The following is a 26,291-nucleotide window of genomic DNA, read 5'->3' as shown; positions in this document are numbered from 1 at the left end:
TCCCAAATGACACAAATGGGATTGCATTAGGAGGGATGAAAACACCACCGGTGTATCCCGTGCAGGCAAAACACAGCTCTAACATGGGTGCACGCTTAAGTATGCCCGTGTAAATGAGGACTTAAAGGATGCACTTGCTGTCTGTGTCCTATTGCAGAGAATTTTTTTTTAATTTCTTGTCTCGTGACACAAGAGAGTGTAAATCTCTCTAAAATAAGAGAAACCCTCTTTTAGACAACGGTCACTGGAACAAGTGTCCTCACTGGAAGACTTCAAGCATTTGGCACCTTTTTGGGGGGAGTGGGTACCTGTTTTTGACAGGTACCCGTCCCCGGAAAGTTTGGAAATCCTCCTTCCTCTGCTGCCGGGTCATCCACACAGCGCAGTAAGCTTTGCGCATGGGCAGTAGGGAACCAGCTGTGAAGCCATACAGTATTTGTAGCTGCTGACTTTAAATTTGTTGGTGAGAGGGCTGGAGCTCCTCTTCAAATTGTTTATAACCTTAAGAAATAATGTCACTGCCAGCCCCTCTCGCGTATCCAGCCATAATGCACAGTGTAAATATTTTTTAAAATCAATGCCTCTAAATACCTTTTTCAGAGATCTTCAGGCTGGTCACATGACTCCCAGCAGCTCTCCTCCTCCGATCCAGGGCTACAGTGAGAGGGGCCGAGATCTCCCTCTGACGCTCAGCCCCTCCCGCTGTAGCCCTGGATCGGACCTGAAGCTATCTGAAAAGGGTATTTAGAGGCTTAATTTTAAAAAAATTTTTACGCTGTGCATTATACCTGGATACACGAGAGGGGCCGCAGTGACTCTATTGAAAGTCTAATTTTCTACTGATAGCGGCAAAAGGCAGGAAGGGAGCGGGAAGACAGGACAGAGGGGAGCTGTGGATGATGGAGGCATGCAAACTGACCATGATAATCGGGGCTCAGCAGCCACGATAATCGTGGTCAGTACAGAGAGGGGGACACAGGAAGTGGCAGGATCAGCCAGGTTTTTTTTTCAGTTTCAAAAGGGGCAGATTAGACACTGTGCTGTTTTTTCTGCTATAAGGGAACAGGAGATTTTTTTTTTCTTTGGGTTACAAACACTGAGTCAGGTTGTTCATGCCGTGTGGCTCTATATTAATTTACAGCAAGGTACAAATGGGCTTTAAAAGCCTTGCAACAATTCCATATTAGAAAAAAATTACCTATTATAAAGTGCCCGTCTTTTGTCAATATGCCAAAAAACAAAAACAAAACAAAAAATCTGCATTACTCACAGGAACTAGCGGTGTTCTCCCTTTCATTTTCAAACTCGAATGTTCCAATAAGGGAAACTGGAAAACCCAGCTGGGACTGGAAACCATTGTATGATGATGGCATCCCTGTGTATGTTGCCATTGTTAGCTTCTTTAATAAATATTAAAGTTGCCTGGCAGAGTAAACCAATGTGTGTGCGCATGCTGGTTATGTTTTTTCATTTTCTTGTTATATATAAAGGAGAAGTGTGGGAGTTGGAAAAAAACAAGAGAACTGAGCAAACAAATGACCGCTGATTGCTCAGTTCTCAGGTCTGCTCTGAGCAGAAAACAGTGACCATTAGTCACCACTCTCTGGTCTGCTCCTCCAGCGCTCCACCAGCGGCTGGCTCAGGCTCTCAGCGGCATTTAGAGAGGCTGCCAGTCAGGAATCTGCATGGATCCCAAAATTATTGTCAAGATCCTTCCAGAGCCTGGAGTGGCTCTGTGATGTCAGCTGACAGCAAACTTTGGCCCACCATTGGCTGATTCTGTGTCACAGGAGAGCACAAGTAAGTGTACTCCCGTGATCCAGAAAAGGAATGTAGACAAAAAGCTTTTGCCATACTTCTCTTTTAATACAAAATTTATAAATAAAATAAACACATTAAAAGAAAAGTTGCCTGTATGTTATTCTCACCCTCTGTTTTCAATGCATTGAGTCACTGACTAGGAACAAGTATGCAGACAAGGACTTCTATTTGTCCTCTTACTTTCCCTATGTACTTGTTGAGGGCCAGTGACTTAAGCTAGAAAGAGCCAAGCAACTAGAATTTTCACTTCCTGAACAAAAATGCTATGGTGACCAATGCAAAAAATACTTCTAGCTTTGATATGTTTAAAAGAAAATAATGAAAACTTAAACATAGCACGACATGACAGTCGTCCAACTTTATCCATCCTACATACCCATGAGTCCACAGATATCTCGATTCTCCACCCATAACTAGAAGGCTTCGGCGTGGTACCATAACTGGGACACTGGAACCATTTGGATGCTTAAAGTCCATGACGATCTGTAATATTTCATTAATATTTAGAATGTTGTTTATAATCCACATTTTATAAATATGTAAGAAAAAAAAAAGTTTGGAAAAATAAACCGTTCGTGAAATAAAAGCTGAATGAGTTTAATTTTTTTTAAATTTAATTACTTTTAATTATTCCTAGATGAGGTTCACAATTTGTTGGCCCAAGTGGCAGCCAATAAAACAGAGAGAAGGAGCTTTCCTACTTTTTGGTAACCAATTAAAGTTGGGTTAGCCAATGACAGTCTGAATGTGACCGGTTGGTCAAGTTGCCTGAGACATTTTTTTTTTTTTTTTAATTAGAGGTGACGGGGTTATAAATATTGCTCATTGCATTGCTGAATCTTTAAGTGGAAGTTCTTCCCAGAAATAATCAATGAACATTAAACAGCCACATAACACATGTATTTGATAAATGAATAAGACTATTTTTCACTTCTGTCCACGCTCTGGTTATCCAGCATTGGAAACTAGTGATCGACCGATAACGTTTTTTCGTTGCCGATACTGATATTTTGGCCATTGCATATCGGTATCGGACGATATTTTTGTACATTTTTTTCACTTGACAGGTACTCTTATGGAGGGATCTGGGGGTCTAAAACACCCCAAACCCCTCCTCTGCACTTAAAAGCGTTCAAAACGCCAAGTTTGGCTGTTTTGAATGCTGTCATTTTTTTTTAATCTGGTGCCAGTACCCGGAAGTGATGTCATGAAGGCGGCAGGAGGGGGGCGTCCCCTCCCGCTCTTTGTAATGTACAGCCTACCGTCGGTTTTGGATGCCGGTACTGGGGTGATGCCTCTGGCTGCAGGCATCACTCCGGTACAAGCACTTTCCCGAAATATCGGTAATATCGGTCACCTTGGTGGCTGATTCCGATATATCGGGGAAAGTGCATACTGGCCCTCGATATATATTGCCGATAAATCGGTCGATCACTATTGGAAACTGTTGGTTATTACTAGCAACACCATGCAACTCAGGAAGTGTGTTCAAGCATTTTTTTTGTATAACTTTGCAATCACAGAACAGATAGAATGAGGGGAATCAAGTGACTCCATGAGTTGCACCAAGAAGTTCACGTTCCTAGCGTAATTCTAGGGTGAGCTTCCACTTTAAAGGATAAGTGTACCCTCAGACAAAATTATCATTTTTATTCCCCCCACCTTGACCTAAAATACCCCACCAATTCTTTTACTTAGATACATACTGACCCCCATCCTGCAGCCTGCTGCAATGTTTACATCCATCCAAAAAGTCTTCTTTGCTGCGCCTATCCCTGCACAGTTGGTCCCCATAGACTTTCAAGGAGCATCTCCTGAGCTTCTGTTTCAGGAGACCACCTCATAGAAGTCTGAGGATTAACTGTATATACACTGCAAGCATAAGGAAGACTTTGCAGAAAGATACAAACATTTCTTTGCGAGTGCATTAGCCCTTATGCCTCATGCACACTGGACGTTTTTACAGCGGCTGTTTTTGGCTTCTGACATTTTTTCTGCAACCAGTAAACTCCCTAGCATGTTATCCTATGTGTCCATGCACACATAGGCTGTTATCAGCAGTTTTTGGCAGGGGCGTTTTCAAAGTAAGGTACGTAGCATACTGCTTTGGCCAGGTAAAGAGTGGGGATTTCCTAAAAAATTATCAGTGAAAATAAATTATCACAAATTGCATTAAATTTTATCCTGTGAAACACTTTATAGAAACATTAAAGGGTCCCAACGTGATAGTGTTTCGTATTTTTTTTTATATGATGTAATCTATGCTGTTAAAGAGGAAAAAAAAGCAAGCTTTATTCTTATATAAAGTTGACCTATCATTAAAGTAGAATTCCAGGCAATTCCAAGCTAAGACCAAACCTGCACCAACCCCTCTTATAAATCCTATTCTAACTATCCTGTGCAAGGAAGATGTTTTTACTTACCTATTCTCAGGGCACTCCGCTCGTCACATGATCAGCTCTCATCGATGGCTTCAGGGGAGAGGAGGGACAACCATCAATAATTGCTCCATAGTTTGTCTATGGGTGAGTGACATCACTGCAGAGACATTTAAGCCACTGTCGCCGACCTCTCCTCTCCCCTGAAGCTGGCCACTGAGGAGATCATGTGACCATACCGTAGCGCACTCAGAATAGATAAGTATAAGCCTCTTCCTTTCACAGGGTAGTTAGAATAGGTGTTAGAAAGGGTGGGAGCAGGTTTAAAGTAGAACTATAGGCACAATTTTTTTTTATGATTTTGGATAGAGTAAGGGAGGAATAACCCCTGTCAGATTTTTATCTTGCCATCTGTGTGCCATTGGGGAGATTTCCCTTCACTTCCTGTCCCATAGCCAAACAGGAAGTGAGAGGAAATCCCTGCAAATTAGCAAATTATTTGGGGACCCTCAGGTCACCAGAACTAGTGTCCCTATTGGAAGATTTGACCTCTATTACCTTTCTGGGGACAACCCAAAATTTGGGATTTTCTATTACTTTCACTTTCAATGATAATGGTAAACAGGACAAATGGAAAGGTGACTCTTCTTAACGGGAGCACAGACAGCAATAAAAACTGACAGGTGTTCTAATCCTCCTCCACAGATTGTGCCTTTAGTTATACTTTAACCACTTACCGCCCGCCCGCCGTCATATGATGGCGGGACGGTGCGGCTATTATCCTGGGCGGACGTCATATGACGTCCGCAGGAAATGCAGGGCAGGCGCGCAATCGCGGGGGCGCGCCGCCGTGCACTGCCGGTGTCGGCGTGTCCCCGGGACACAGCCGGTCACCGGCAGGGGGGAAACAGCCAATAGGCATGGCTGTTTCCCACGTGAACGGCTGTGTTCCAATGACACAGCCGATCACAATGGAGGCGCCCGGGAGATGACCGCGCATGCGCGATCGGGAACGCGGTCATGTCGGTGGCACTGTGTTCCTAAGGAACACAGCTGTCACCGGCGGTAGTAAACAGTCACTGAAAGTGACTGTTTACTAAGTGATCGGCTGTGAATCCATTCACAGCCGATCACAAAATGTAAACAAAGAGCAGTAACTCACTGTTACTAGCTCTTCTCCCCTCATACAGTTTCCAGTATGAGGGGAGAAGAGCTAGAAACAGTGAGTTACTGCTCTGTGTACCTGTAAAAAAGTAAAAATCACACCAATAAAAGGTCCCCACACAGTCCTCAGCCCCCCCCAATGTCACCTGTCACCCAACAGTCACCTCATCAGTGCCCAGAAATTGACACCCATAACGTTCACATGTGAGCGCAGCGATCGCGGGCAGAACACTGCGATTCTGCCCGCGATCCGGAAATCATTGCAAATTGCAGGACGCCTGTGCGTTGCCCGTTTTTTGCAATAGCACCCCAAACGTTGTGCGATGTTGCCGCCATTTCCACCTGCCGAATCGCGGTAACATCGCGCAAACATCGCATGACGCCCAAAAAAGGTACAAGAGCTTCTTTGGGGCGTCATGCGTTGTTTGCATGATGTTACCTCGATTCGGCAGGCGGAAATCGCAGCAACATCGCACAGCGTTTGGGGTGCTATTGCAAATCACGGGCAACGCACAGGCGTCCCGCAATTTGCAATGATTTCTGGATCACGGGCAGAATCGCAGTGATTCTGCCCGTGATCGCTACGCTCACATGTGAACGTTGCCTAAAGTTCACCGGTCACCAGAGACTGCCATCAGTACCGCCGTGCACCATCGCCCGTCACCTGTCACCCATCAGTGACCATCGCCCGTCACCCCATCAATCACCGTCACCTGTCACCCCATCAGTCATCGTCACCTGTCACCCCATCAGTCATCGTCACCCTATCAATCATCGTCACTTGACACCCCATCAGTGATCGTCACATGTCACCCCATCAATCATCGTCACATGTCACCCCGTCAGTGATTGTCATCTGTCACCCCATCAATCATCGTCACTTGTCACCTCATCAATCGTCACCTGTCACCCCATCAGTCATCGTCACCTGTCACCCCATCAGTCATCGTCACCTGTCACCCCATCAGTCATCGGCACCTGTCACCCCATCAGTCATCGGCACCTGTCACCCCATCAGTCATCGGCACCTGTCACCCCATCAGTCATCGTCACCTGTTTGCCATATACATGCAATCACTTACTGACCGCCTAACGACTATATGCGTCGGCCATTAAAAGCAAAATACTGGGGTTATGGGGTTATGGCAGCAGATAGCCCCCATAACCCCGGTATTTTTTGAAACAGCGGGCGGTCGGCTTTGAGATAAGGGTGGTCCCAGTGGCGGATTCGCCGCGGAATTACCCTTACGGTGCAGGGGAAGAGGTGCCCCCCCCCCTCCTGCCGCGTCCCAGACGTTTTCCCAGCTTACCGGACCCGCCGGCAGCGGGGAAAACTATCCGGTCCCGGATCCTCAGAGACAGGAAGTCAAGTGAGGGCAAGATGGCCCTCACTCGACTCTATGGTCTTGGAGGACCGGAGCTACGTCAAGACGTTGCCTAGCAACCGGTTTAAAGGGACGCTTTTTTTTTTTTCCTCTTTCAACAATTTTTTTTTTTCTTTTTTAGTGTAGTTGTGAGGTGTGAGGTCTTTTTGACCCCAGATCTCACAATAAAGAGGACCTGTCATGCCTATTTCTATTACAAGGGATGTGTACATTCCTTGTAATAGGAATAAAAACATTTTTTTTTTTTAAACTGTGTAAAAATAAAAAAATAATAAATAGGAAAAAAAAAAAAAAATTAAAGCGCCCTGTCCCTGTTAGCTCGCGCGCAGAAGCAAACGCATACGCAAGTCCCGCCCACATATGTAAACGGTGTTCAAACCATACATGTGAGGTATCGCCGCGATCGTTAGAGCGAGAGCAATAATTTGAGCCCTAGACCTCCTCTGTAACTCTAAGCTAGTAACCAGCACAAATTTTTAAAATGTTGCCTATGGGGATTTTTAAGTACCAATGTTTGGCGCCATTCTGTGAGCATGCGCAATTTTGAAGCATGACATGTTGGGTATCTAATTACTCGGCGTAACATTATCTTTCACATTATGGAAAAAAATTGTGCAAAAGTTACTGTTTTCTTATTTTTTAGTTCAAAAAAGTGAATTTTTTTCAAAAAAATCGAATTTGGAAGACTGCTGCGCAAATATGGTGTGATAAAAAATATTGCAACGATCTCCATTTTATTCTCTAGGGTCTCTGCTAAAAAAAAATATATAATGTTTGGGGGTTCCAAGTAGTTTTCTAGCAAAAAAAATGATTTTAGCTTGTAAACACCAAGTGTCAAAAATAGGCCCAGTCTTAAAGTGGATAAATGGACAACTTTGTGTAAAGCGCTACTTGGATGTTAGGCCTATGTATGTGGCCAGGCTGTGAAAAAGTGTTACACATGTGGTATCGCCATACTCAGGAGGAATAGCAGAATGTATTTTGGGGTGCAATTTTTGCTATGTACATGCTATGTGTTAGAAATATTGCATAAATGGACAGCTTTGTGTAAAAAAAATGTGTTTTCATTGTCTTTCCACATTTTCCAAAAAAATTACATATTCAAAAGACTCATTATGCCTCAAAAATTATACGTTGGGCTGTTTGCTTTCCAAAATGGGGTCATTTTATGGGGGTTTCCATTGTCCTGGTGCTCCAGGGCCTTCAAAAGTGCGATAGGTTGTCAGGAAATTATATGTGTAATTTATGCTCCTAGAATGCCGGACGCTGCTACTTGGATGTTAGGCCTCTGTATGTGGCCAGGCTGTGAAAAAGTCTCACACATGTGGTATCGCCATACTCAGGAGGAGTAGTAGAATGTGTTTTGGGGTATAGTTGCAAGTATACATGTGCTGTGTGAGAGAAATAACCTGTTAATACGGCAATTTGTAAAAAAAAAAAAAAAAAAAAATCTTCATTTTGCAAAGCATTGTGGGAAAAAACTACAACTTCAAAAAACTCACCATGCCCCTTATTAAATACCTTGGAATGCCTACTTTTCAAAAAGGGGTCATTTGGGGGGTATTTGTACTTTCCTGACTTTTTAGTGTCTCAAGAAATGAGATAGGCCTTCAGTGCATCAGGTGTGATCAAGTGTGATCAATTTTCAATGATTCGCACCATAACTTGTGGACTCTATAACTTTCACAAAGACCAAATAATATACACTTACTTGGGTTATTTTTACCAAAGATAAGTAGCAGTATAAATTTTAGCCAAAATTTGTGAAGAAAAATGACTAATTTGCAAAATTTTATGACAGAAACAAAGAAAAATGCGTTTTTTCACGATATTTTCAGTCTTTTTTAGCACAAAAAATAAAAAACCCAGTATTGATCAAATACCATCAAAAGAAAGCTCTATTTGTGTGAAAAAAGGACACAATTTTTGTATGGGTACAGTGTTGCATGACTGAGTAATTCTCAGTCAAAGTGTGAGAGCGCTGAAAGCTGAAAATCGGTCTGGGCAGGAAGGGGGTGAAAGTGGACTGTAGGCAAGTGGTTAAGCTTATTTTTGGAATAGCCTGGAATTCCACTTTAATACTGACCTTCATCAGTAGGGCACATCATCAAGCAGACTAGCTTAGCAAAAGGTCACATTATCTCTTGCTACCAGGAGCACTGTGGGTTTTTCATGTCCTTACAGATTGCAGAGTGTCCTCTGTTTTTATTAAGCCAAGCCCTGTCTGGTATACATGCAGTACAGTAAGAAGATCACCACAAATCAGAGCCTATGTATGAACATACATTTTTAAAATGTATGAAAAGTTCAAACAACTTTGGGACACTATTTCTCCCACTAACACTATTGATGGGACTTCTATTCCTTCCACTGACAGGGCACTCTTCTTCCCACTTACACAAACAATGGTGCACTACTCTTCATACTGACATGAATACCGAGGTGCTCATTGACACCGATACGGAACTCTTCCCCCCACTTACACCAACAATAGGCCACTATTTCGCCCACTGACACCAATGAAGGGGCACTATTCCTCCCACTGACACCAGTGATGGGATACTATTCCTCCCAATGACATCAATGATGGGACATTATTACTCCCACTGACAACAATGATGGGACATTATTACTCCCACTGACAATGATGGGACAGGATTCTTTCCACTGACACCAATGATGGGACACTATTCCTCCCACTGACACCAATGATGGGGCACTATTCCTCCCACTGGCACCAACGCTGGGGCACAATTCCACCCTCTGACACCAATAAAGGGGCACTATTCCTCCCACTGACACCACTGATGGGATACTATTCCTCCCAATGACACCAATGATGGGACATTATTACTCCCACTGACAACAATGATGGGACATTATTACTCCCACTGACAACAATGATGGGACATTATTACTCCCACTGACAATGATGGGACAGGATTCTTTCCACTGACCCCAATGATGGGACACTATTCCTCCCACTGACACCAATGATGGGACACTATTCCTCCCACTGACACCAATGATGGGACACTATTCCTCCCACTGACACCAATGATGGGACACTATTCCTCCCACTGACACCAATGATGGGACACTATTCCTCCCACTGACACCAATGATGGGACACTATTCTTCCCACTGGCACCAATGCTGGGGCACAATTCCACCCTCTGGCACCAATTAAGGGACACTATTCCTCCCACTGACACCATGAATGATGATTGATTATTCCTACTGACATCAGGGCATTTTCTACTACCACTGGCTTCAGTCTGGCACCCCCTAAAGTCTGAAGGACAGTGAACTGGCCAGTTTTTCTTACAAAGTCCCAGTACTTCTGACCTTAACTGATACATTTCCTTGTTATATCAACGTTAGCACTGTAAAATTGTGTAGCTATAATTTCTCCTCGGAATCAAGGAAAATCTGAACACCACTAGGCACAATGGGCACCTAAAAGTGATTGTAAACTCTTACATATACCCAGTGAGGTAAAAATCCTAGGGTGATACACAGAGAAGAGTCTTCTCTTCATCAGTTCAAAGTCCAGAATTTATACAGTTTGTCTGAGCTGTCATAAAAAAGGGGACGGAGAGATGAAGTTACACTCTGCAGAGCTCAGTGAGGAGAGCTCTGAGAGCTGATTGGAGGGAAAGGACACATCCCCCTTCACACAGCACCCAAAAACAGAGCCGAGGATCAATTTGCTGTCACCTTTTTTTCAGGACACTTGTTAGAAGTGATTCATGCTGATAGCAGAGGAAGGAAGCAGCAGACAAAAGTAAAACTTAATGCTCTTAATTGATACAAACACACATTATAGAGGGATATGCTTTGTTCATATTTCAAGTCTAAGCTTTAGAAATCACTTTAAAAAGGACACCTAGAGGACTAACACAGATTGTAATGGCTTTTTCCACAGTTCTGGTCAATTCACGGACTCACCATCCAAAAAATACATTATTTTCCAGTATGTGCATTCAATCAGAATGATTATTCTCCATACATTCCATCCTTAAAAACAGTGTTACAGTTTTTCAGACTACAAAACGAAAAGCCTCTGGCATTATAAACAACACAAACAGCCTCTGCATTAATAACTCTGCTATAAATAATTTACCAGAAAAATCTCTACAAAGTGCCTGTTAAATATTAATATTTCCCCTTTGCAAAAAAATGTAAAGGAATTAAAACAGCATTGGGCACATTGAGAGCGGGACCCTGACGCAGGGCCCTCTTTTTTTCCTTCTCTCTGTCCCCTAGGGCCAAAATGCTCATAGGTTGCCCATACCAGCAGCTGACGTCAAGGCTCTCACTGCAATACAGATCCTTAGAGAACACTTGTCCCTGGAAGGCTTAAGAGAAAGACTGCACCCTCCTCCTCCCCAAGTTCATTTTGTTCCCCGTCAGCTTTGTGGCAGGCAATGTAAATTTTATTATGCCCACATCATGCGTTCGTGAACCTTCTCCTCTAGCAGGAACACCAAAGACACTTCCAACGCAAACACATAAAATACAATCAAAATGTCCCCCGGTTACAAAAACAAAGCCAGAAAGCAGTGTGTGCCTGCTCACACTATAAAACATAAAGTAGGACTCTGAGCAAAAACAAAAATCCACGATACAATCTGTTACTAGAATTAACACAGCAGTCTTTGTATAGCTAAATTCCCCCTGTAACAGTTTTATTACCTGTTGATCCAGTCGGTAGATCCTTTAATTTACACTTACTACTGTAACAATGTGATACTGCTGTTCATCCCACAGTAAAATTGCTGCAGTGTTGTCACTATGTGGACAGGAAAGTCTTCGAGAGACAAGAGGTTTGGATGGACTTTAAACACTTCCCGACTGTAGGACATCCTTAGGTTGAAGTTGTTATTTACTGCAGCTACAGGCATCATCCCGGTATTTATTTTTTTCAGCCAGCGATGCCCTTTTTTTGTAAAAAGCCATCTTAGCTGATTAGCCACTGGATTGCTTTTACAGGCAGCGGGAGGGGACATCCCCACCAGCGCCTTTCCTGCTCTCCTGTGTGATGATCAGGGAGCTCGGTATGCTATCCAACATCTCTAAGGTCCTGGGAGGCCTGAAGCGACATCATGACGTTACTTCTGGTTCCTACAGATGTAAACAGTGCCATTTTGTTTTCTAGAAAGCAGAGATCTTTTTGTTATTTTTTTGATCTCATGCTTTCCAGGGTAGAGGAGAGAGATCTTTAACAACTTTAAGACCGCCCCCTGCAGTTATACTGCGGCAGGCAGCCGCTCCTGCGCAAACCGCCGTAAGTATACATCGGTCGCGCACAGGGAGCTAGGGGGCGGGCGCGTGGCGCGCTCCCGCTAGTCAGCGGGGACTCTGATGCACAGGGCAGGCGGCTCCGATTGCTGCCTGACACTCGTGATTGCTCCCCACTGAGAGAGAAGGGCGGTCAGCTGTTGTAAACACAAATAGATAAAAAAATTCCGCGCTATTATGATAAATTGAAATGATAAATAGATATCAGCAGCCAACACAAAATCAACCAACAGTGACTCAAATTAACAATAAAACATAAAAGTGTAGCGCTAAAAGTATTAATGATCACACAAATAAAAAATAGTGTCCAAATGAATGGAGAAAAATAATAATCACAATAGTGTGTATAAAAGAAAAAAGTGTAGGTATGAGAGTGTCCAAATGAATGAGTCCCAATACAGACGATGTGAGAATAAAATCATAAATCCACGTGCACAATATTCCAAGGAGTGATTCAACCCGTGACACCAAGGGTATGTGAAGGAAGGGAACACCTCAGTGATGGAGTATGTTAAGCAGCTTACCAGATTTCATTGGCTGCTCAACTTAATGAGTCAGCCTCTCCCAGCTTTTAATCACTGAAGATCTGATGTTACATGGATGCCTCCTCTCAAGATGCGTACAAAGGATCAATATGGGATTGGCACTCCTCAGTATTTTTCATCAAACATAAATGAATATGTAAAGAGAAAAGGAAGCGAGGCCCATAGCGTAATCCCGTTTAAAAAATAAATTCCACTTTATTAAAAAATATTACTCACAATTTATCATAAATAGACAGGCTTGTCAATGTCGCTAGAACAAGGGATGAAGGTGCGGCGTCCCGCGAACAGTCCCAAGTAGCAAAAATGGTGAAGGCCGGCTAAATTTCAGGGGGCGTGTGGACGTTGCGTCTGGAGTCGCCAACGTTTCGTCTCAATAGACTTCGTCTGGGCGTGTTGTAAACACAGCTGACCATTCTTTTCCCTGGAATGGTCACAGAGCTTCTATATAGGATCACAGTTCTCTATGATCATTTCACAAGCCACACCCCCCCCACAGATAGAAACACGCCCCTAGGTACACATTTATCCCCTTGATCACCCACACTGTTAACCCCTTCCCTGCCAGTGTCATTATCACAGTAAGAGTGCATATTTTTAGCACTGATTACTGTAGTAATGTCACTGGTCCCCCCAAAAGTGTCAAAAATGTCAGTCAGGGGTCAGATCTGTCCGCCGCAATGTCACAGTCCCGCATAAAATCGCAGATCGCCGCCATTACTACAAAAACAATAAAAATCTTTCCCGTAGTTAGTAGACACAATAACTTTTGCGCACAACCAACCAAAATACGCTTATTGCGATTTTTTTACCAAAAATATATAGCAGAAAGCTAATTAGCCTAAAATGTTAAAAAATGTTTATTTTTTGGAAATGTTATATAGCAGAATGTGGAAAATATTGTTTTATTTTTTTCAGAATTGTCGCTTATAGCGCAAAAAAAAAAAAAAAAATTGCACAGGTGATCAAATACCACCAAAAGAAAGCTCTATTTGTGGGGAAAAAAAGGACATCAATTTTATTTAGGTACAGCGTCACACAACCGCGCAATTGTCCGTTAAAATAACGCAGTGCCGAATCACAAAATATGGCCTGGTCATTAAGGGGGCAAATCCTTTCCGGTCCAGAAGTGGTTAAAGGCTCATTCACACAATACGTGCATGAAGGATAATGGGAAGCGATCGGAAAACCATCATCAGTTTCACATCAGTTTTCATATCCTATTCACACCAATGATATTTTGTCAGTGTTTTTCCCGTGCAGAAAAAAATCTGCAAGTGATACCAATGTTGTGGTGTAGACAGGGCCCATAGAGAAAAACTGACATCTCTGTACCATATTGTGAATGAGGCCATAAGCGTCCCTGTCCCCTCGTGCTTGCATGCAGAAGCAAACGCATACATAGGTCATGCCCGCATATGGAAACAGTGTTCGCACCATACATATGAGGTATCACCGCAAAGATTTTAACGAGAGCAATATTTCCAGCACTAGATCTCCTCTGTAACTCTTAACTGGTAACCTTTAAAAAAAATTAAAGTGTTGCCTAAGGAGATTTTTAAGTACAGTCGTTTGGCGCCATTCCACGAACATGTGCAACTTTAAAGCGTAACATGTTAGGTATCTATCAACAAAGTGTAACATCATCCTTAATGTTTTACCAAAAAAACTGGTCAAATACTGTGCTTTTTTGGAATTAAAAAATTGTAATACCCACCATTTTTTTCTCTGCTTAAAAATATATATAATTTTAGTGGGTTCCGAGTAATTTTCTAGGAAAAAAAAATGATGGTTTTTACAAGGAGGAGAGAAATGCCAGAATTGGCCCAGTAGGAAGGTAGTTAAACAGAGGACAAGCAAATTAAAGCCCAACTCCAGCTATATATATTTATTTTTTTAATAGTTAGTACATTCTTTTGGAAGAAATTTTTAAAAAATATAAATAAAATGCAGCTGTAACTGTCACTTTTGCTGCACAACTTGGCCTGTATGTAAAATGTGGAGAAAAATAAAAACTAAAAGGCACAAAAAATGGAACTAATATAAGGAAAAGTGCCATTACAGGTATTACCACATACAATTAGCAGAATATTATATCTGCCAGTATAGTGGGCCTAATAAACTTTACATATCAGTCCGTCTGTTTGATGTTCCACTTTCTGACATTGAGGGACAGCAAAACCTGAGATAAATGTTTTAAATCTCTACAACGCAGCTCACCGCACCCATTTCCAATCAGCAGAAAGCTTCGGATGATTCTGCACTAGATATAATAAATAGAATGATATCTGCTATACACAGAAGTGTTTCACTTCTTATTACAGCCTCATAAGGTTTTAAAACAACAAAGCAGATTTAGGCCTCATACACTGGGCATTTAGTTTCACTGCACGAGACTCTGGCGTTTAGCTGGGGGCAGAGGGCACATGAGTGCCATCCAACCCTACTGTCGGCAGCCTGTTACACTGTATGAGAGGCTGACAGCTACTGCCGCTGGATGGGGCTGAATGGTGGACCTAGCAGTTTGAACGTTTAGGACAGTATGTGCCCAGGGACAAATGCCCAGAATGTAAGAAGTCTGCATTCCTGGCATTCATCCCCGGGCACATACTGCCTGTAAATGCTTGTACCGCTAGGGGCACCATCCCTAGTGGAGGCTACAAGTTGTAGTGCCGACAAACATTGGGCAGGCATGATCCACTGCTGTCACTATCATGAAGTCAGCCTACAGAAACAAGACATGAAGTGGCTGAAAGGGGCTGCAGAAGATCCCTAGAGTTGGGAACAACAACAAAATAAAAAAAGGTGAAAAAAAAAAAAAAAAGGTTAAAAACAGTAAAATTGATGCCAATTGTTTATGACACACAACTAAGACTTGTGCAGTTATGGTTTTCTTTTTCACTTACAATATTTTTGTTAAGTACATATCGGCATTTTCACGCATTGTTGCTCCTCACACATAGGGCAGGCCATTCATTTTAATGGGCTCCCCTACATGTGACAAACTCAGCAAACAAACTTAAGCATCTCTTTGAGCTTTACATGTTTTTTTTTTTTTGCAAACTACAGATTTTTTTAATGTGCAAAACCATGTCTTCCTTACCACGTTTGGTGGAAAATAACAATGAATGGCACCACAAACACAACACTGGACTAATTGAATTTTGATCAATTCCCACAGGTCAGTGTTAAGCAGAAGCTTCTCTGATGGGTTTCTGCTTACAGAATGGGACAATGGTTGCCGACCTCGGCAGGACTGCTCTCAATCAGTAAGCAAAGCATTTTTAAACCTCTCAGGAATTGTGTAGTAATTTAATGTAGTAGTGCAAAAGTGCACCTGTTATAGTGGTAGTAAACTCTGTTACATCACTTGTACCTACAGGTAAGCCTATAATAAGGTTTACCTGTATGCACTGTGAATATCTCCTAATCTTGTACAGTTTAGGAGATATTCAGAGTGCATGCAGCCGGTGATATCACCGGCACATTCGCTCTGAAGGTCCGGCTCACAGTGACGTCATCGTGCCCCTGGCCACTCATGTAGCCAGAGGCCGCAAACCCTGAAGGAAGCCTGGGGGAAGATGCCAGCCAACTCAGCGATGACATTGCGGTGCTGGAGGGTTTAGTTCTAAGGTAAGTCTGTTTCAATGTGCTAGTATGCAATACATAATAGCATATTATGACATTGCTTTGCAGGGAAAAATTTTTTTTTTTCCAGCAGCTGCAGGTTAACTACCGCTTTAACCTTTTTGCTGCCTGAGCGATTTCTGCATTTTATGCACACATCATTTTAAGCCTGAAAATTACACAGAACCCCCAAACGACAACGTTATATTTTTTCTGGAAGCAGACACCCCAGAGCATATTTTATGTCACTTTATTAGCACAAAGGTATAGGAAACACAAAAGTTCAGTAGAAAAAACATACTAGTAAATTGAAAAAAAAGTGAAAGTGAAAAAAGTGAAATTTAGGCCAAACAAAGATAGGAGCTTCAAAGGTCCTCTATAGGTCATCAGTTTACTGTTCTGAAGGTCTGGTGCTAGAATTATTGCTCTAATTCCGGCATTCGTGGCGATATGTAATGTGTATTGCAATCAATGTTTTCAAGTGTAGACACCCCCGACATGTGCGTTTATATTCATACATGTGGACATATTATATTTTTTTGCTCACCTTTTAATTTTATTTATTTTTTTTATCACATAGGGGACAAAAAGTTTTCTGGTCAGACCAAGATGGAGAGTCACTCTTCCCTCTACCCACCAGCACCGTGCTCGCAAGTAGGGGGGGGGAGTTGGGATGGGGTATGGTCCCGGTACCGCCCGAATGCGTCAACCTTACAGGCAGCAGACTGCCTATCAGTTTTACACACAATCCGGGAATTCTGTGTGAAAACCCCCCGCTGTCAGGTCTGTATAAAAGTTTGAACCTAGCAGCGAAATGGTTAAAGCAACGGTCACAAGTATGAATAAATATAGCTTTTTATCTTTTTTTTTAAAGCCCGTGGTGTGTGAACACACTCAAAAAACTTACACCCGGTGCATAAAAAGTGCACACACGCAAACGTGAAGAACACAAAAACTGCACAGGGTGTGCGAAATGGTCTGGCCTCCGAAGAGGTTGGAACCTGACCTTGATCCCCCGGGGCGCAAGACTCCTGACAGGGACTGAGGTACTTCCAAATGGTCTGCCTGGCTGAAACCAGGCAAACCCCGTTCTCTAGGGGGACTGTACAAACAGCCCTCCCCAAGTACTAGGTGGGGCTCCCCCGAAGGGGGACCCTATGAGAGAGGGCGAACTAAGCCAGAAGGCCATATCCACCCCCTCCCAAGATGTTCAAGGTAGGCCCAAATATGAATAAATATAGCTTTTTTTTTTTTAAAGCCCGTAGCGTGTGCAACACACTCAAAAGACTCCACCCGGTGCATAAAAAAGTGCACACACACAAAGTGAGTAACACAAAAAAGCACAGGGTGTGCGACAACGTATGGTCTTCCCTCCGAAGAGGTAGGACCCGAAACCTCAATCCCCCGGGGCGCAAGACTCCTGACAGGGACATAAGGTACTCATGGTCTGTCTGGCCGAAACCAGACCGACCCCGTTCTTCAGGGGGACTGCCGAAACAGCCCCCACCGAGTACTAAGTAGGGCTCCCCCGAAGGGAGACCCCATGGGAGAGGGCGAACTAAGCCAAAAGGCCATATCCACCCCCTCCCAAGACTTAAGGCTGGGCCCGAGGACCCACACACTCCAGTCTGTGCAAATAAAGAAAACAAAGGTGACAGTGCAGGTGACGGACTCCAAAGAAAAAGACAAACAAAACATAGAAGTGGGGAAGGGGAAGTGGGGAAAGTGCAATGGTGCCATGTGAGGAACCAAGGCAGGCCTTCCAGCCGGAATAAAAAATTCCTCTGGTGCAAGCCAAAAGGCCTGTCCCAAGAGGCAGGTTTGAAAAAGGTGTGCATAGTGCAGTGACCAAGGTGCCAAAAGAACTCACAGCGAGCTGCCCCTCACCAGTGAGAAATTAAGGCACCCCTGGGCTGCCACCCCAGGGGCACTTACACTACGGGCTTTTTCAATCTCAGCCCCCGGCCAGACCGAGTGTAGCCTATCCCCACCAGCAGACATCAGAACCTGGACAGCTTAGAGAGAGCTTACCAACAACTGGGGACAGGCTCGCCACAAAAGCCAGATCAAAACCCAGGAGAGAAAGCCCTCCCCTCGCCATCCTGTTCCTCAGCCCATTACATCCAGGAGCAGTTCCACCGGGCTCACCCTCCAGACCGGCTTTCCTGCTCCCTTCAAACTGGTTAGGCTAGTTCAACCCATTCGAATCAGAAGGCGGCGGGCCCCACATGCTTTCCCAGATGACCTACTCCCCATACCTCAATACTCAGAGCGCTCCGGGTTTTGGTCATACTGGTACTAGCTAAGGCCCATACCAACTGATAAGAACAATAAATATAGCTGCCATACCTGAGGAATGTTAATGATTCAACACAATCGGTAATTCAGTTACATTTTCCACCACAGGACAGCATCACTACTGGCAGAGTCAGGGAGATCGTCCACACAAGTGGAGAACACGTATGGGGAGGATAACCAAGAGGCTCTCAAACTTTTTAATTCACCTGCCTGGAACAAGAATGTAGAACTCTTGATTAGCAAATCCTCAGACTTCCAAGTTTTCTAAATAACTGACCCAGAACAATTATTCAGGTATGTATTAATAAAAATGATCAAATGTACTTTAAACAGATCTCCTCGATAAGCTCACTGTCCATCATGAAGTAGGGTGGGCTGGTGACCAAACTGCACTACTAAAGTGTAATGAAGTAATTCACCAATCTATCTAAATGGGCGTGGCCTCCTTGTGACGTCATCACGTACCGGAATTGAACCAGAACTGCGATCTGATTATTATTATTTAACTTAAAAAAAATCATATTTTAATGTACTACACCATGAGGAGTGTTTATCCCACATGGGTTTGAGCCAATAGAGAGCTGGAGGAGGTACCTCAGTGCTGGGTATAGATGTCTATGTTGGAATTCCATGAGGGAGAGGTGTCAATGCTGCTGGTTAAGGTCTTTGAGCTCATGTTAACCACTCTGAATAGGGGGGGGGGGGGGTCACTGTGGTTTGGTAAGCCCTGACCTTAACCATTTCTTGGCTGTTGGTGAATGCCACTGGCACACTTTGGAAAATGACAAAGATTTTGAAATGATGCACGCTTCATTTGGGACTCTTCTTGGTTCTGGGATTTTATATGGGCATTTTCTTTACTTTAATTAATGTTTAAATGAGTTTTTGTACCTTACATAAATGTTCTCATGTCTAATGAATTATGGGGAATTTATAATTTTTTTGGTTCTTAGTTCAACACTTTAATTTACACTTAATTAGAAGGGATATGTTCTATTAGTAGTTGCAGCTTAATTTAATTTTGTGCATTATTTGCGCGGTTTCCAGTTGTTTTCAAATCTAGCTATGTGGTTTGGCCGGGGTGCCTGGATCATAAAAACTTTTGAAGAGAATAACAAATGTTTGTCTGTTATTTGATGTAAGGTACAATAGAATGAAAGGAAGTACAAGATACCATAATCACAGCTGTAGTAATTGCGCAAAGCTGGAAACTTAGGTGCCAGAATAATAAAAGAGAGGGTGATTTACTTTTTCAGGCATCTTCCTGAATCATTCTGTGTTGATTTAAATGAGAAGTTCACCTTTTAAAAAAAATAAATAAATGAATATCTTTTTTCAGGTAAAAAAATTCTGCACTTATTTTTTTTTTTACACTGCAACCTGTAAGGCATTTCCAGGATCCTGCAGACTCTCAGTCAGCTACCTGCCTGTACCTCCCATATGGGCAGATAGTTACTAAATTGCAGGAAAAATCAATGAACTATGAGAGCGCTCACGTAGTTCATTAAGAATTCCAAGCAGTCTGCCACAGTGGCTGACGGTACTTGCAGTTCAATTATTCATAGAAGTTTGTGAATGAATGAGGCGGCCGTGAGGGCGGAGCCCTATACTGCTGCTCTGTTTTTAAATAGTGACATCAGGTACGGGGAGAACATCCCCTGCCCACTATCACGGGGGAAATTGGGAAGTGCAGGCAGGTGCTGTATTGTAATATATTACATTACACCTAAATACGGTGAAAGATAAGGTGAACTGATCCTTTAACAGAGCAAAATGCAATGGCTATTTTGTCTGAGAACAGAATTTCAGCCTCCAAAGTGTTAAGAGACACGCACATATTAAACTTTCCTCAACAAAGTGAAGTTCTGCTAATTACAACTTCTCATTTTCTTTCTGATGGAAGTTAATTAATGTGTCCTATATTAAATTGTGTGAAATGAGGAAATGGTATTTATCTTTGCTGCTTTTCTGAGGTTTTTAGAGACGTATCATTCCCCAATTATTGAAATGAGCTGGCAAAGGCAGCATTCATTTCAGCTTCACGAGCTGACAATAAACAATGCCACCAGTGGAGCAGAAAAATCGATTTAAACTTTAAACTGAGATCAGAATGAGAAAGACCACAGTGAGAAGAAAATCTTGTTGTCGATTAAACACTTTGCATGCTCCGGTACAAACCGTACAGAAAGGGAAGAAATAAACAAACCCAAAACAAGCTGTAAGACATATATGGCTACACCACAGGAAAAAACAAGTGCTAATCTGAATGCTAAATAAAACTGCCATTGAAAAGTTAAGTTCCAAAAATAAACTCCCTATTGTCTCTTTTTGTGTGAAAAAAGGACTTTTCTATTGGCTTTCAGAGTATGCTAAGCTTTAGTCTGAAGCTTGATTTAAAGCTCAACTCCCAGCTTACCTTTATTTTAACCACTTAAGCCCCGGAAGATTTTACCCCCTTCCTGACCAGGGCCTATTTTGCGATTCGGCACTGCGTGACTTTAACGGAAAATTGCGCAGACGTGCGACACTGTACCTAAACAAATTTGACGTCCTTTTTTTCCCCACAAACAGAGCTTTCTTTTGGTGGTATTTAATCACCTGTGCGATTTTTTGATCATGCGCTATAAACAAAAAAAAAGCGTCAATTTTTCAAAAATAACAATATTTTTCACATTTTTTTTTATATGAAATTCCCCCCCAAAAAAAAATGTAAAAATCTAAATTTTTTAACATTTTAGGCCAATTTGTTTTTGCTACATATTTTTGGTGGAAAAAAAAATTGCAAAAAGTGTATTTTGATTGGTTTGCGCAAAAGTTATCGCGTTTAAGGGAAAGATTTTTTGTCATTTTTGTTGTTTTTCTTTTTAACGCGTAATGGCGGCGATCTGCGATTTTTTGCAGCGGACAGATCAGACCCTTGACTGACATTTTTGACACTTTTGGGGTTACCAGTGACATTACTACAGTAATCAGTGCTATACATATGCACTGTTACTGTAAAAATGACACTGGCAGTGAAGGGGTTAACTTTTTTTTGAGAGGGAGGGGTTAAGTGTGTCCCTAGGGGCGTGTTTCTAACTGTGATTGGTTGTGGCTGTGTGTGTAAGAACAGTGATCAATGGTCCTACATAGTAGAACCGTATGATCACTATTCTTACACAGGGGAGAATGACAGGCGGCTTTGTTTACACCTGCCTTTTTCCCCGCAGTAACGGAGGGTCGCGAGTGCCCGGCAGACATCGGGTCCGCCGGGCACACGTGCGGGGGGGTCCGTGACCGCGCGGGAGCACGCATCCGGCGGCGCGCGCGCGCTCCCCAGAGCCTCACAGGCTAGCGACGTAGACCTACGTCGCTTTGCCTGTGAGGGGCTGACTGCCAATGTAAATCGTCGTTAGGCAGTCGGCAAGCGGTTAAATAGTTTGCTTGGGCCAAGCTGGCCCAGACAAGCTATTTCCTTTACTAACTGATGTGCCTGCTGTCAGCACTATATGTAGCAGAGAGGTGGATGGATGATGTCACAATCTCCACCTCAGCCAATCAGAGAAAGCCTTGTGTTTGTTGATAAAGAACAAGGCTTCCATGTGAATGGCTGAGAAGGGCTCAGTCTGACTTGACTTTGTTCCGTCAGCACAAACTTGAGTCAAGCTGAGCCTTTATTTTACTGAAAAGGTAGATGATGCTTGGAATAGACTTCCAGAACAGGTAGTGAGCCAGTCAAAAGTAAATGGCTTCACACATGCTTGGGACAAACCTAGATCTATACAAACATAGATCTGCCGTCACTTTTCTATGTTTCCATACTGCTGCCAGAACCCAGTGCTACATATAGCCCGACGGCGCATCTATTGATAAAGGAAACAGTTCCTTTGGGCCAGCACGGCCCGAACAAATTATTTAAAGCAAAAGTATACCTAGAGTTAAGCTATGAAGTAAAGCACCACTATTATTTTTATCTACAATGGCCACATTATATAGGCCCAAGGCAGTTAAAAATAATAAAACACTCTGTCAAAAACAACTTTTGGTAGCGTTTCTGTTTATGTCGTGTGTGTGTTTCTTTCTTGTAGGTATAGCTATTGAAAAAAAAAAAATAGATGCGGTTTGGCCACAACTCCTCAGAAAATCACAGGTGTCCATGGTGTGGGTGGGCACCGACATATGATTACCATGGACTCTCAATAACCTTAAGTGGAACTCTAAGCATTAGGACCCCAAATGCTCCACCTCGTCCAGCCCAAAGAATACTTTGCATTCATTAAGAAAATGCAAAATCTTCTCTGAATGACGCCATTGCCGCATGAGCGACATCCTGTGCTCTCTGTGAAGGGCAGGACACGGGAAGCTGGCGCCAATCACTGTAGCAGCAGTGCTTATTAGAGTGATTTTCGGGCTTCCGTGGGGATCTTACAGGTAGGACACATACATACTTAAACTGATCCAAGCTGAACCAATGTAACTATGCAAAATAAAGAAACAAATTCTCCTGCGCTCGAAAGTGATGTGGCGGCAGTGAATCTCTATGGCTCCGGGTATATGCACAGACTTCTACAGAAGAGGGGATCTCCCCTCAAAACGGGTCAGCCATCTGGAAGGCCCTCCGGCGTGCTGGGCATGGTCCCGGTGACCTGGTTTTTTTTTTCATTGTGGACTGGAAATGCTTTTATGACATTTTTGTTTGGGAGTTTATTTCTTTTCCTTTTTTGTGTCAATAAACACCACTTGGGTGATATACAAAGCTGGTGTGCCCTCTTTTTATACAGTGTATGCAAAATAAAGGCATACCTAGAATTCAGCATTAATGTTTTGCAATATGTTAGCTGTGCTGTCAGGATTCAGTTGGATTCAGTTCCTAATATTAGTTGCTCTTCAGTTACAGAGAAAAGAAGATAATAGTTAAATGGTTGAATTAGTGATTTCTAAAGCATCGGATTTAAAATCAAAACCTTGGTTTTAGACTAGGATTGTTCTTTCTAGAGCTTACACAACCCCCCCCCCCACAAAATTTTTTTTTCTCTGCCTCTGCTTACCTGGTGGTGTTGTAAGCACAGTTTGGATACTCGCCCAGCCACCGGATCGAGCGTTGTCCCGATTACATCTTTTAGCCAACAGACACCGCTGGGTCCCACGCTGCTATCTTGCTTGTGACATCAATGTGATGCCTAGAGGCACATCATTGCAAGGCATTGCCAACTGAACCCATTAGCACAGTTACTGAATTGCAGGAAAAATCAATGAACTACGAGAGAACTCACCAGCGTCCTTTTAGTTAATTGGGAACTCCAAGCCTGACTGATGGGAAAGCCGGCAGGGCCTCACGATGATGTGCTGCTAGGTCCACCAGCTTCCAACATACTGAGAGACTAAAGGCCCCCTGGGATTTGTGATGTGCATATCCAAGGAGGCCCAGCGAGCACTGTGCATGTCATTCGTCTAGGTGAATGACGCGCATTGAGGGGAGGAGCCGAGGCTTTTACTGAAAAAACAAAAACTCCCGGAGGAGGGTTGGAGCTTAAAACGGGCGAAGTTTCACTTCAACCCCTTCCAGGACCGGTTTCACATAAAAGTGGTCCCAGCGGCGGATTCGCTGTGGGATCACTTTTATGGGCAGCGGGGAGAGGTCAATTCCTTGTAATAGAAATAAAAGTGATCAAAAACAAAAAATAAATATGAAAAACAAAATTAAAATTGCCCTGTCCCTCCGAGCTCCTGCGCAGAAGCGAACGCATACGTAAGTCGCGCCCACATATGCAAACGGTGTTCAAACCACACATGTGCGATGTCTTCTCGATCGCTAGAGCGAGAGCAACAATTATAGCCCTAGACCTCCTCTGTAACTCTAAACTGGTTACCTGTAGACATTTTTAAAGCGTCGCCTATGGGGATTTTTAAGTACCAATGTTTGTCGCCATTCCACAAGCGCACGCAATTTTGAAGCATGCCATGTTGGGCATCTATTTGCTCTGCGTAACATTATCATTCACATTATAGAAAAAGAAACTTTACTGTTTTCTGTTTTTTTTTCTTTTATTCAAAAAAGTGTATTTTTTCCCCAAAAATTGCATTTCTAAGACCGCTGCGCAAATACGCAGTGACAAAGTATTGCAACGATCTCCATTTTATTCTCTAGGGTCTCTGCTAAAATATATATTTTAATGTTTGGGGGTTCTAGAGAATTTTCTAGCAAAAACTGAATTTTTGTAAAATCTTACCTGTAAAATTCCTTTCTCTGAGTCCTCCGACAGTCGCCGCCTCTTCATATTCGGCACATATGGGGGTATTAGACTTTGCTCCGAAGGAGTAGCTAGGCAACAGAATATGTTAACAATAAAGCTTTTAACATATCCCACCCTCAAGGGGTGGTCCCCTCAGTCAATACCCTCCTACTTCCTGCAACCATATCTCAGTTTTAGTGGAATAGCAGTAGAGTATACAACCAAACCCCAAAAGAGGGGCGGGGGCGGCGACTGTCGGAGGACTCAGAGAAAGGAATTTTACAGGTAAGATTTTACAAAAATTCCGTTTTCTCTTACGTCCTCCGACAGTCGCCGCCTCTTCATATTCGTCACATATGGGGACGTCCCAAAGCAGTGCAAACATGAGGGGTGGGAAACGCATCCGCGCCGAAAAGGCAACGCAGTCTCCGCATCAAAGAAAGGAACCTTACCAAAGGAAGGAAACCAGCTGGGCAACAGCAAAAAAACAAGTGCTCAACAGGAGCAACAACCCAGGAAAAGACAAAAAACCAGGGGATACAAAAAAACTATCCCAACAGCCAGGAGTCCCCAACAAGGGACCCTATGGAACAGCCGCACTAAGAACCTTGCGGCCAAAGGAAGCATCCGCCGATGCCTGAACATCTACTTTGTAGAATTTTGTGAAAGTGTGCACGGTCGACCAGGTCGTCGCCTTACACACCTGGGCTACAGAAGCCCCATGACGACAGGCCCAAGACGTACTCAAAGATCTAGTAGAGTGCGCCTTCACAGGGACAGGAGGAGCCTTACCCTGCAAAGCATAGGCCTGTTCAATGGTCTGCCTGATCCATTTGGCGATGGTAGAGGCCGAAGCCGCCATGCCCTTCCGAGGACCCTCTGGAAGAACAAACAAGGAGTCAGCCTTACGAAAAGACTCAGTCGATTTAAGGTAAACCCTTATCGCCCGAACAACATCCAGAGAATGCAACCTCACCTCCTTTGGATGTTTAGGCTTCGCGCACAGCGAAGGCAAGACAATATCCTCATTAAGATGGAATTCCGAAACTCGTTTCGGAAGAAAAGAAGGATTAGGTCGCAAGACCACCTTATCCAAATGAATAACCAGGTACGGAGACTTGCAGGACAAAGCCGCCAGCTCCGACACTCTGCGAGCTGAAGTGATCGCCACCAAAAAGGCGACCTTTTTGGACAACATAGACAACGAGATCTCCCTGATCTGTTCAAAAGGAGCACGTTGTAACACAGATAGAACGAGATTCAAGTCCCAAGGGGGCAAAGGATCCCTCCTAGGAGGAACCAGATGCCGCACACCCTGAATAAAAGTGCCAACCAAGGAGTTGGAAGCCACGGGACGTTGAAACAGAACGGCCAGCGCAGACACCTGACCCTTTATCGTAGCCAGCGCCAAACGCTGATCAACACCCGTCTGAAGAAAAGACAGCACACGGGAAACCGAGTACGTGCGGGGTGAAAACCCCCTGGACTCACACCAGGCAAAATAGGCCTTCCAAGTACGGTAATAAACCCTCCCCGAGGAAGACTTCCTCGCGTTGATCA

At 43.4% G+C, this 26,291-nt stretch overlaps 1 protein-coding gene across 1 annotated transcript in view; it reads right to left on the bottom strand.

Moving 5' to 3' along the window:
- The window catches only part of ALKBH8 (alkB homolog 8, tRNA methyltransferase), a 113,004-nt gene that overhangs the window by 26,190 nt on the left and 60,523 nt on the right, over positions 1-26,291 (bottom strand). The window contains exon 8 of the mRNA XM_082245351.1: positions 2,198-2,304. Coding sequence (XP_082101477.1) covers positions 2,198-2,304 — 107 coding nt within the window. The remainder of the gene's footprint in view (positions 1-2,197; positions 2,305-26,291) is intronic.

Source organism: Pelophylax lessonae (genome assembly GCF_965119305.1).
Source record: "Pelophylax lessonae genome assembly, chromosome: 2".
Classification (NCBI taxonomy): Eukaryota; Metazoa; Chordata; class Amphibia; order Anura; family Ranidae; genus Pelophylax; species Pelophylax lessonae.
Note: the sequence above shows the minus strand (reverse complement) of the source record. Positions and strands in the feature narration are given on the sequence as shown.